The 12,492-nt window shown below is 40.4% G+C and overlaps 1 protein-coding gene across 5 annotated transcripts in view; it reads left to right on the plus strand.

The window, feature by feature from the left end:
• Positions 1-12,492, plus strand: part of elmo1 (engulfment and cell motility 1 (ced-12 homolog, C. elegans)) — a 101,003-nt gene that overhangs the window by 22,184 nt on the left and 66,327 nt on the right. For 4 of the 5 annotated variants that reach the window (XM_069695501.1, XM_069695524.1, XM_069695518.1 and 1 more), the window contains exon 2: positions 10,643-10,798. In XM_069695501.1, coding sequence (XP_069551602.1) covers positions 10,721-10,798 — 78 coding nt within the window. In that variant the 5' untranslated portion in view covers positions 10,643-10,720. Of the gene's footprint in view, positions 1-696; positions 855-10,642; positions 10,799-12,492 lie in introns of those variants that run through there. The other variant, XM_069695510.1, reaches the window with a different exon arrangement.

Here is a 12,492-nt window from a genome sequence, read left to right on the forward strand (position 1 = left end):
CCCTGCAAAACTAATGATATCCCCACCAGTCTCAGCTGTAGTTTGGAATCGCAGATATTAGTTTGCCAAGAGGCTAAACTAAAATGGTTTAACTGAGAAGTAATGCCTGCTATCAGCATGTTAGTATTGGCACTGAGCAAGTTTGCATGCTGGTGTTACCATTTGAGTAGAGTACAACCTCACAGAACCACTAGCTGGAGATGCTTAGTGTTCTTTATGAATATTGTGAAAGATTGATATGTTCTTAAAAGGACGGAAAAAGGAAGAATGAAAACATTGGGTTAGTTTTTGGTGTGTTAAATGTCTCTGATAGGTTAGCTGCCTACTGTAAGGTATTAAGGCTTCAGTAGTTTAGAGTTACACAGTGGAGGGGGATTGCTGATAAGGTATTCATAAACTATAATTACACTTAAGTAATATAATAAACTCAGTTCTGTATTTTTTATTTTTAGGGATGATACTAGTGCATTATTTACCTGTTCTTACATGGGAATTTTAACTTTGGACTCCATCGATCTTTTCTTGCTTGCTGTCATCTTCTCTTTGAATTTTGCCGCTTTTTTCACTGACAGACCTGTTTCCTCTTTTCTCAACAAACGCCTACTTCCTCCTTCTGTCTCTCTCAGCTCTCTCTTGGTTGCTGTCTAGCCTTAGGTGAAGCACCGCACACACAGTTGTTACGTTTTTATCCATGGCTTATGATGCTGAAGGCCCTTTCCTTGCAGGCAGATCGTCAGACTAAAGTTGCTTCAAAGTAAAGCTACTTTCTCTGTCCTCATATAGCAGCTGCATCCCCTGCAAGCAGGTTCATTTGGAAGAAAGCTAACAGTCCTGTTGGTTGTCAAGTTTTCCGGGTGAGTCCTCACGTCTTCATGGTGTTTTTTTTGTACCTTGTATTCGGGCTGCACAGGATACAACAGGCCTCAGGGTGCGGCAGTGTGCTCCCTTGCCTCCTTTCCTCCCCAGTGTGTCACCAGTGGGCATGAACATTGTGGTTAGATGTTTTCAGCCGGGAGTAGTAAATGTCTTGGTATGTATTGGAGATGCTTTCTGCCTCATCCAAGATGGGACTCGTGTGGGTTTTCTACATCTAACCATAGAGGAATTGTAATGTCAAAGAACGGATGAGTTTTAAGAGAGTTGACTATTGTGGCCCCATGGTTTGGGGGGATGGAAACGCAGTGTCAGTAGTTTATGATTTTGGAAAGGCCAAAGAAGGAGCGTTCACAGCTGATAAATCTGCTGCAGCTGAAAGTAATTACTTGGCAATATGAAGGTTCCTTCACAATACATATTATGGATTAGTTGTGTACCTTTGGGCCTAATTTTGCAGTGTATTCTTTTTTTGCTCTGGCAAATGTCTTTTTTTTTTTTTGTCTCCTTGTCTCTGAGCATTCCAGTGTTTTGATTATCTGGGTTTGCAGAATGCCAGTACCTCTTGTCTCTGACTCACTTGTTTACCTCAATTTGCCAGCTTGCTCTGCTTACAACACACTATTGTATCTTGTTTAGCAATACACTGTACCTCCATGCTCGCTTGTTGTCCTGTGTGTGTGTGTGTGTGTGTGTGTGTGTGTGTGTGTGTGTGTGTGTGTGTGTGTGTGTGTGTGTGTGTGTGTGTGTGTGTGTGTGTGTGTAGATTTATAGACATACATACAGTAAATTCAGCTGTGCCTGTGCTCTGTATGAGTGCAAAAGTGGACTTGGTGTCTCCTTAGCGGGCGAACGCCTCTGCAAGAGGTCGGCTGTCTGCTGGTGAGAGTTGTTAGTAGCTATTGGTACCGACATTTGACAGGATATCCTGGTTGCAGTAGTGCTGTTAGAGCTAGGGCGGGTTTGTGAAACAGAGGCCTGCTGAGGAGCACACTGCAGGAATCCCACACACAAGTCACGAGGCTGTTGTGATGCTTGTCAGTTATACCTTTAAACCTTCCAAGATGCTCAACTGAATACCTAAAAATCATCTGGTGCTCTGTTGATGATTTCTCTATTTGTATCTTGTTGGTATAATCATGCATGTTGAGTCTGTTAGAACCTGGCACTTCCTCCTTTGGTTGAATCTCAAAGCCATATTTCTCAACCCTGACCCCAGCTTTTCCCCTGTTCCTTTTGTCTTCTTCCTTTGTATCTGTTTTGTCAGCCCTTTGTCTTACAGCCAGCGGGTTTTCCTGTTGGCTCAGTGTTGGGTATGTGTCTTGGGAGGGATTGGACAAGATTCCTACTTTCAGTGCACTCTTTCTGTCATGCTGCACTCGTTGGACTATGCTGTGTTGTATGTTAATCACATCAGCGATTCCCAACCAGGGGAATTTGTATTTTGGCCTCTGGTGAAGGCATGACAGAAAAAGTTTGAGAACCACTGGGATAAATGCTTAAAATGTTTGGTTTCAGCCAGTAGTAGTACCACAAATGCAAATACAACTAACATAAACACTGATTATTCAATTGGATAAAAAAACATAGTGTGACATGCACTTTTATGCTCACTTCTGTGTTATTTATAGTTAAATAATATCCAGTTTGAAGCCACTTGACAATAACACATTTGGAAAAAGACAGGCGGCGTGGTGCTCACATTCATTGTGCAGAACTGCTGGGGTTTCTGACAAAAGTGGTTTGGAAACTCTGACTTTCATGAATTAAAGGGTGTTTCTGATATGCACACATGAAAAGCGTAATGTGATCATCCCGTGGCTAGTAGGTGTGAGAGGGCGTCACGCTCAGAGCGACAATAACTCTCGGTCCTCTGCGCCATGTCGGTGGCCTTTTGTCTCAACTCTCATAAAGGATGGTGTTCTTTTTAGAGACGGACACCACACACACTCACACACACACACGCACACACACACACACACACACACACACACACACACACACACACACACACACACACACACACACACACACACACACACACACACACACACACACACACACACACACACACACACACACCGACCCCTGCAGCTAAGCGGGCCCTTTGTAGAGGCATCAGATGAAGACCTAGAAGGGGTTCTTTTGAAATCCACCCAGCACATAAGCTAATACAGAAACACCCACACAAAGGCACAGATACAGATGTCTGCATATACATTTGTTGAAGTTTTCACCCTGAAGCAATAAGTTGATGCACTCTCCCACACTAGAAATACACACAATAATGTAAAACTTTGTGTTGCATACACACTCTGCACAAACAAGAGCCTGAGCAGCCAGATGTAAAAGGTAGAGAGGATCCATTTTTCTGCAGCCTGAAAACAAAGATTTGAATTGTCACGGTGACCGCTTACTGCTGCTTTTTTCAGGGTCTTTGTGGGTAAAACGGGCTAAAAATGATTTTTTTTTTTTTAATTTATTGCTTGTTGCATGTTTGGTTTCACATATCTAATTATATGATGTTGCTGTTTATGACAACAACAGATTAAAGTGTTTGTAAAACCATAATAAATGCCATTTGGAATTGGGTCTAAAACTGCTTAAAATAGTCAGTGTGAGTCAGTGTTTCTTATGAAGCGTCTGGAACATAGCTTATTTAGGAACAAGTTGTAAGCTTGGGCCAGCAGCCATGTGGTCTGCTGTAGGGGGTTGAGGGTTATGATGATGAGGTACATCATATTTTGGAAACTTTGTTTGAGCTGTAGAAACAAGATGAGTCAAAGAGGTCTAATCCAATTCAAGGTTAGGAAATTTGATCAAATGTTTATAACTTAGAGGAAGAATTTATTTAAAACATATAATTTAATGGTAATTGAATTAGAGAATTAATAAAATATATTTATTCTAATCACAGATTTGAATCAGATCAAAGTTTAACCTCTTTATCATTGATAGTTCACTAATACTTAAACAACAGGGGAGATCATGAGGTCTATGAGGGGTTTTACATGTGTCGGGCTGCTTAGACTGTGCCAGCTCAAATGTTCAAAATCAAATCACCTATTATTTAAACCCTGACAAATTGGGGGCGGGGGGTGTAAGGTTAACATTTTAGTTTAAGTTTTAACAAAGGCTTTTATCCTCTTAGAAAACTGATGGTCAATAGGGCTGAGTGCTGTTTGGTCACACTGCCATTGTGTGTAAAAACTGCTGACTCACTGTTTTCTCACACCATTAAGATTCCCTCTGAAAGGTCCAGGAGGGACCTATTTTTTCTTCTTTCTCTCTCTCCATCAATGAGTCTGTGAAATGTTTTCATTTTACTGTCATGCTGCTGTTTGATTTGAAGGACTAATAAAAGTAGCAAAGCTATTCAGTTTATTTTGTGAAACCGTATATTTTTTTTACATCCTTACTCGTGCATTTAAAAAAAAGAATAATAATTTGTTCTTAGTTTTTTCTCTCGGATAACTTTTTTAATTCTCTTCCAGATGCTTTTAATGAAATAAATAGTTTGGAAACCAGTCTTTCTGTTTCTAATCCTCTTTCTTTCTTTTCTGTTGCTCTCTTCTCTCGCCTGTTTATTTATTTATTTTTTACCATTTTATCCTCTTCTTTTCTCCATTTCCTCTTTTCTTCATTTCCTCTTTCTTTTTTTTGTCTTTCCTTCTCTGTCTTGGTTTTCATTATCCTTTGTTGTATTTTCTGTCACTTGCCCTATTCCTTCATAATATGAACCTTTACACTTTATTTTAATCAACTTTAAATGTCATTTCACGTTTACTGCCTGTCTCTGCCTCTCTTTAATCTCCGTTACTTCTCATTCCCTTCCTCCTTCTATTTCCTCTCATGTTCCCTTGCATTTCTCACCTTCTCCCCTGTCCTCACTCCATAGACTATGTGATCCTCACATTACACATCATGAATTATTGAGATGAAACCCAGCACTCCCCAACAAATCATAGCATTTCTCTCCCCTCTGTTTCCTCTCCTCTTACCCTCCCTCTCCTCTTTATTGATGGTTTTGTTCCTTAATTTTGACCTCTGGAAGCGGATCAGATCACCGGTTTCTTCAAAAGATTTAGTTTTTTTTCTCTCCAGTCTTTTGGAGCTAATCCTGAGGAATTATGGCTGCTCTAACAGGGCAGCACATGCCTCTCTAGTTACAGCAGGTGGGAGAGTATTTAAGGACAAATGAATTGCATACATACACATTCATAGCTCACAATACCTTACTGGACTGGAGCCCAGTTAAACTATCGGTTTGATGGTTTTGGCAGCATGTTAATTAATATAGCACATTAGTGCAATTAAACCAGCGAAATGATTATGTACAAAAAAAAGAAAATGTATGTTTATTAGTGTGGTTTTTTTGTGTTTTTATTTTACAATGCCTTATGTTCTTTTTGGTCAAATTGTGCAAAATAATGTTCTGAGGAGAGAGAAACTTGGCAGGTAATAGAGGAGAGGTTGATGAAAGCTAGAAACATTGGATGTGGTAGACAAAATTAATGAGCACAGGAAAAGAGGAGCGCAAGGAAGCGGAGTGAGATCCTGAAAAACTGTTCTTCAGATAATAAAAGATGGAGTGAGCTCTGTGTCCTGTTAACTGATTAACCCTCTGGCAGAGCGAAAAATAAACACACTCACTCACACTCGACTGAACCAGGTTGCAGCAAATCACCTGCTCTGACATGATGAGCTCTGACAGCAGCTAGCTTGATAACAAGGTTCCATTTACGGTGTAAAGAGTCTGCGATGAGATGTCAAAGTGACAGATTGGGAATTGATACGCAGACCTCCAGGCTATAGTAAATACTCATGATGACATGAGAATAGATAGAGACAAACACACACACACACACACACACACACACACACACACACACACACACACACACACACACACACACACACACACACACACACACACACACACACACACACACACACACACACACACACTAGAGAAAAGCCTGGTGTTCAAACCGTGTTGCCAAGAAGTTGATTCCAGGAGCGGTGTGTGTCGATTGTAGGGAAAAAAAACATGTTGATCAAATGAGTGCTGGACTGTTTGTAGCCCTGCTCGTGGTGTTCTGGTGTGTTGAACCGCCGTGTCTGGCAATTACATTTAAGCCTGTTTGCAAGGGATGTACCGTGACTGCCAGCAATAAGATAGGTGTGTGCCTGTGTGTGTATTCCCAATCAATAAGCCTCAAGGCCATCCATCTTAGAGTCATCCAAAGTTCTCGGAAGATGATGACAAGCTGCTGGGAATACACACATACAGATGCAAACACACACAAACACACACACACACACACACACACACACACACACACACACACACACACACACACACACACACACACACACACACACACACACACACACACACACACACACACACACACACACACACACACACACACACACACACACACACACACTCGAGGTCTCTATTGAAAAACCAAAGCCAAGCTGTGTTAGCAGGAGAAGCTCCTATTTTGACACTAAAATACAAACAAATCTCCCACTCTCATTTTTTGGTAATTTTGAGCTATTTCTATCTGTTGTCACAGCACTGTACACACTAACTTAAATCAGATATTGTTACAAACACAGTTACTCATCATTCACATATACACAGATTCTTCTATGTCTGCTATAAGATAATATTAGCTAAGATATGTCATCCCAGTGGAATCACAGGTCGGGCTTTAGTTTTACATTGATACGTTTGTTCTCCTGGTGAGTACAGCAATAAAACTAATGGCAAAAACTATTAAATTAAGGCCCAACTTCTAACTAGAAAAGTACTCGGTGAGCGCAGACCTCTGCCAAAGCCAACAGTCCACTCTTCCATAATATACATTGTCCTACGAAACAATTGGGCATACTGGGACAAATCCTGGTGGACCCATGGTGCATCAAGAAATCATTCAGATCCGCTCCAAAATATAATGATTTGTTGTTTGATGTTGAAACAAGACAAAGGGTCTACAACCATGTTTGTGTGTCTGTAAGACTGTGTTTAGCAAATGGCTAATGCTAAGATGCGAAGAATTTGCAAATACACTGTTGTCCATGCTTGCCATCTCAGTTCATTGTGATAACATTCTAACATTTACTAATTAGCACATAACAGCTCAGGTGAGGCTAAAGGGGATGTCATTACGGGGACATGAACGTTTGAACCGGATTTTATGACAACCCATCCAATAGCTGTTGAGGGATTTAATCCAAAACCACAAATGTGAACCTCATGGTGCTGCCAGATGAAAAGTCGTAGGATCACGAAATCAGTCAGATTCATCATCTGGGCACCATGAATGTCTGTTCAGAAATTATCATTAAAGTGATGAACCAAACAACAAACCAACACTGAAATCCCCGGGGTCACGCTGCTACCAAACAGCTTAAAATCTCGACAGGCTTTTTAAAGAGTGTCGGCTTTATAGCTTTCATTCACTGTTGCTCCGTGTCTTCAGTGAGTATTGAGAAGGATGATAATCTGTGCATCGATGACTAACATGCTTTTGTCTGTATACAACTGAATGAATCACATTCTGTGCACACTGCATATGCAGTAAGGCTTGCCTTTGTGAGAAATGGTCTTATTCTAACACGGAACAAACAGGATGATGCTGCAGATGTTTTTTTTTAGACAATATGTTGTTTCGGCAATGAGTGTACTAAGTGTGATGTGTGCCAGGTTGTGTTGATCCAGATGTACACGCCTCTGTTTTCTTTCCACTTTGCTCTTTGCACGTCTCATGCACCACCTTGCTTTTGAATGAGGACCAGAAGCTGTATTTTCTCTGCATAACGTTACAGAGGGGAGAGGCAGAAGGGAGGGAAACGGAGAGACACATAGCTGCATGCACTGAGTATCACTGAAGGCAAAGTGTCTCACCAAGTATTTAATATATATTACAAAACCACTCTAATCTTCAATGGACATACTCGTCCATATTTCGAGGGTGAAATTCCAGGCAGGAGGGGCGGAGTGACTTCTTTTTGTGGAGTTGTGACAAATGTGACTTGAGTATGGCAAGCAATTTGGAAGGAAAGATGCATCCACATCTCAAGCTATTGATGCAGCAGCTGCCATGGCAACGGGCCCTTGAATAAAGGCTATGTGGATTATTATGGGGTGACTCACTGACAATGCCAGGCCAGCCTCATCACATATACTATCTTTAAATGAACACATGCTTATCAAATGCACACATGAATAAAGAAAACTCACACCGTACTGGATGTATTATACAGTAGCACACAGACTGCAAGTAAAAGCCAATTTTGGTCAGTGTTAGTCCACACACACTTCACCATTCACTCTTCTGCTCGTGCTCATGCTCATGCATATGTGCTGTATCAACACTCACAATATTCTGCTCAATGGTATTCTCTCAGGATTTAGTCCGAGCCAGTCGTTATGCATTATGGATCGAGATTAAATATGTAAACAGGCTTTTCCACTAGGAACTAGGAAGATCCAAGCTTCCTAGACAGGCTGAGAAAGTAAATTATTGATGCCTTCCTCAGTTGGTTTTGGGGATATCTTTGCTACATCTTCCACTCAATGACTGTGCACTGGTGGGTTTCATTAGACCCCCTGGAAGCACACAGAAGTGGTTTTACTCAGTTCCCCTTGTATGGTCTGGAGAGACTGTGATTTGGCTGTTTTTCCTCCACAGGACCCCTAACTGGTCTATCTTGGAAAGCCACAAGGTTTCGGGTCAATCTGGCTGCCTCCTCCTCTGTCAGATATCTGACTTTTTTTAGTGGCCTCTCAGGAGTACACAGAGACAGAAGCCAGGGAGGAACCACCCAGGATTACAGGCTCAGCGTTAGAGTGTAATTGCTTGAAAGAGGGGTGAGTGTTGGTGGGCTTGTTTATTGCCGGGCGTATGAACCAGGGTGCGCATGGTTGCTTGTACAGACTCAAGATCTGTTATTGCATTTCATTTGTGCTTTGACCGACGAAATATGGGGAACATGTCAGTTTTACTTATCGATGTCTTGTAACACTTCACTTCTGAGCCTCACCGGGATGTCAATGTCAGAAAAATGCACCTAACCACTTTTTCACTCTGTCTCTCCTCAATGTCCCAGTGTTTGAATCCTACACTTCCCTCTTCTGGAAAGAGAGATTAACTTCAGACACTTGGATGACAAAAAAGAAGGAATGAAAGCATACCATTAAAACTATATGCTCCACATTACAAAGCAATGCTTATGATTCAAAATTGTAGCCTTCAAACTATAGCCTGACATGCTGGATTTTTGCACATTTCAAAAGTTTGATAACAATATTTTGGTCATACATAAAAAGGATTCTTTTAAATGTGTCTGTTAAACATTTTTACCAAGTGGAACATTTTACAGTAGAAATATAATCTTGACAGTGCTCTTCGGAGGACAAACTTAAGTAATAAAAAAATGTCTTAATGACTCGTATAACATACATCTGGCTTTTCTTTACTGCAATTTTTGGTGTCAATTCGCTTGGTATAGTATACATGCAATAAGATATTATTGCTATATAAGACAGCTCAAAACCCAAAATGAGATTTCCAAGTCACCTTAGAAAGCTCACCTAGAATCACAGAAGACATTTATACAAATGTTTTGAAGATTCCCCATGGTGAGTAAATTCTCCTTTTTAGGTGTAAAATTGGAGGGTTACCCCTTTAAGCTAGTGGAGTTGAGGAAGAGGTTCTGTTAGTAACCTGTTTAAGCTCTTGCTTTTGAGTCCTTCACACTGTTTAATGATGCAAAAGTGCAGCTACATCACTGCTGCTTTCTCTCCTGAACTGCTGGTACTCATGCACTTCTATCACAGTGAAAATGTCCAAAAGGACTTTCAAAATGAACTGCTTCAGTCCTGGGAAGATGCTGCTGAGTGGTTTGTGCTGTCCCTGTTGTGTGTAAATGACTGACTGAGGCCAGGCCCCAGTGATACACAGTGGATCTAAAAATAAAAATTATTGTAACTTTTCAATTCCCTCACCGACCGTGACCTTTTTAGTAAATTAGAAGTCAAATTTGGATTTGAATTACACTTGGGAGTGTACCCCACCGGCAGGACTTAATGCTTTGCGTGTCAACAACTGCAAATTTAATTTGCCTACCGCTGAAAAAAGTGATCTCGGAGGACAAATAAAAAAAAAATCGGTTTGTCTGCTTTAGTTTGTAAGTGGGTGTTAGATGTTATTAAATATGGTTTTCAGTACCTGTATCTACAGCAATTAGCAAGAGCTTAGTTTTAAACATAAGAGTATGGTCTGTTCTAATGAATTGCAGTTTTTGCTTGTGTGGTTTTAAACTAGGACTGATGATAGACCTTGTTGCTTTTTAGCTTGGTAGCATGACCTCAGATGGTTTAATGTTAGGGGCCAAGGTGTTTACTCTGGCACGTTTGCACAAATTGCAGTAAATGGATGTAAGTAGGTCAACTGACTAATTTCCTCAAACTTTTAATGTTGTATAAGTGTAAATTATTAGTTTGAGCTGTTCAGTGGCTTCTGCTGGAGATGAGTTTATCAGCTGATTATTAGCAGCCTCCCCGGGTGCTACACTTTACTCAAATCTTATGTAATTTTCAGCCCCAACCTTTTCTCCTCAGTCGTATATAACATTTTCTGTATTTCAAGGAGGCTGCTGTTTGCAAACATCACCTCAAATAAGTAAGCCTAGTTCTTGACTAATGTGCCCCATTTTCTGTCTTTTTTTTTTTTTCTTTCCTCCTGTCCTGAAGGTTTGGATGAGCCATCTCCAGTAGTAGTGACAGAGGTGTGAGGCAGCGAGACTCGCACCACACACAACCCCGGCAGCCATGCCACCGCCGGCAGACATCGTCAAAGTGGCCATAGAGTGGCCGGGGGCTTTTCCGAAGCTCATGGAGATAGACCAGGTAGGTTCCCCAAAAAGAAAAGACACGGTCAAATTATGAGCACACATTACTCTCCTCTAAATCCACTGAGACAAAAATCAAACAGACAAAAGCAAATATTTTTTGTATCTCTGTGACAACCACCTTGCTGATTTTTAACACCATAAACACTGCATATTTTGTCTGAACACAGTATTGCACAGTAATCCATTGTTGTGTATATAATGAAGTAGGTCAAATGTTTGGGGGTGTCTGTGTCTGGAGGGGCTGGGTTGATGTGATCAAGCTATGACACAGGATCGGCTTTGTTCCAAACAATTATACTAATTAGCCTAAAGGAAGTGCCCTTAATTAAAGATGTTTAACAGCTAACAGAGCCACAGCTTCGACATAGCTTTAAAGACGTGACAATGTGTTTAAATTGGATCCGTCGTATAAAGTCAATGCCTGACTTTTTTAGGTCACTGTCAGGAAACCACCCATCAGATAAGTGCACTGCGTCGAGTTCTGATAGCAATTCCTTGTTGGATGCACAGAACAACGTATAAAACATCCAGATGCACAGCTTTTCATTTTTACCTGGCCCTGTCTTTTGTTAGTTAAAATCCAGTGTATTATATTAACTGAAAATAACTATTACTTCTTTACTGGATAAAATTTACGTTCAACAATTGTCTGGTTAATGAGCTTGCAGCGTCTGCACTCAGCTAAATATAGCTTGTTAGTTGAAAGCCTCATCCCTTTGTAACGCTGCATTATGACTACAGGTAGGTTTTTGATGACCAACAGAGTGGGGACTCTTCTCTAGAGATGTAATCTTGCTTATGTTGTTATATCACACTTAGGTTAGTCTTCTAGTTTTTCATATTGAAATGACATGCAGATACCAAGTGTTACATAAAACTGAATCTTAAAAAAAATCAATATAACATTTTAGAAATCCAATATTTTGAACAACTAAAGTGTTAAAAAAAAAAAAAGAAGCTGTAAAGGTAGTAAGGCTGTAGTGTAATAGACCTTATGCATATTTAATCAGGTTTAAATGATCAGATTTAGTTTTTCTATCATTAGATCCAATAGGGGATTTGATAAAACCACATCAATGCACCACTACAAATTTAACTGATTTACCTAATACAGTTGCTGTAATTCATGTTTAACATTTTCCTAACAATAGAGGTGAGTTTTTTTTATTCTTTTTTTTTTTTTTTTTTATGTTACTATATCTTTATGCAGATTGGCCTTTAAGGGTAGAGTAGTGGCCTTTAAGGGTTGTCTGCACACTGCTCACATCTATTACGAGTCCACCGATAAAGGTCACGCTGTGTGTCAGCGGATTGTCTGTGTCTAACAAACACCGGAAATCATGCCATTAGAACAATTAGCCCCAACAATGACCGCGTCATGTGTCAGGAAACATGTTTACTGTTGTCTTGTTTGATTGCGCGTACAGCGTGTAAAATGACCTGTACGTCACTCACAGATGGGCTTATGATTGTACAAGCTATGAGTCACCGTGGCAACTGGAGCCACGATTGCCCTTCTCAATGGATGAACCACTGATTGAACTAGGGAGTTCATCTGCTTCTGGTTTTGCTGCAAGGTGCTTTAAGCTCTCAAGTGTAGATTTAGCAATGCAGTTTTTGTATTTAATGACCCCTTATTAGCAGCACTCGGAGTTAATTGTGAATTGCCTTTAGTTTTTGTTTGCTGTG

The sequence above is a fragment of the Brachyistius frenatus genome, unplaced genomic scaffold (genome assembly GCF_029030835.1).
Source record: "Brachyistius frenatus isolate BFR_SWC_R1_liver_20210118 unplaced genomic scaffold, ASM2903083v1 Contig_2, whole genome shotgun sequence".
In the NCBI taxonomy this organism is placed as follows: Eukaryota; Metazoa; Chordata; class Actinopteri; family Embiotocidae; genus Brachyistius; species Brachyistius frenatus.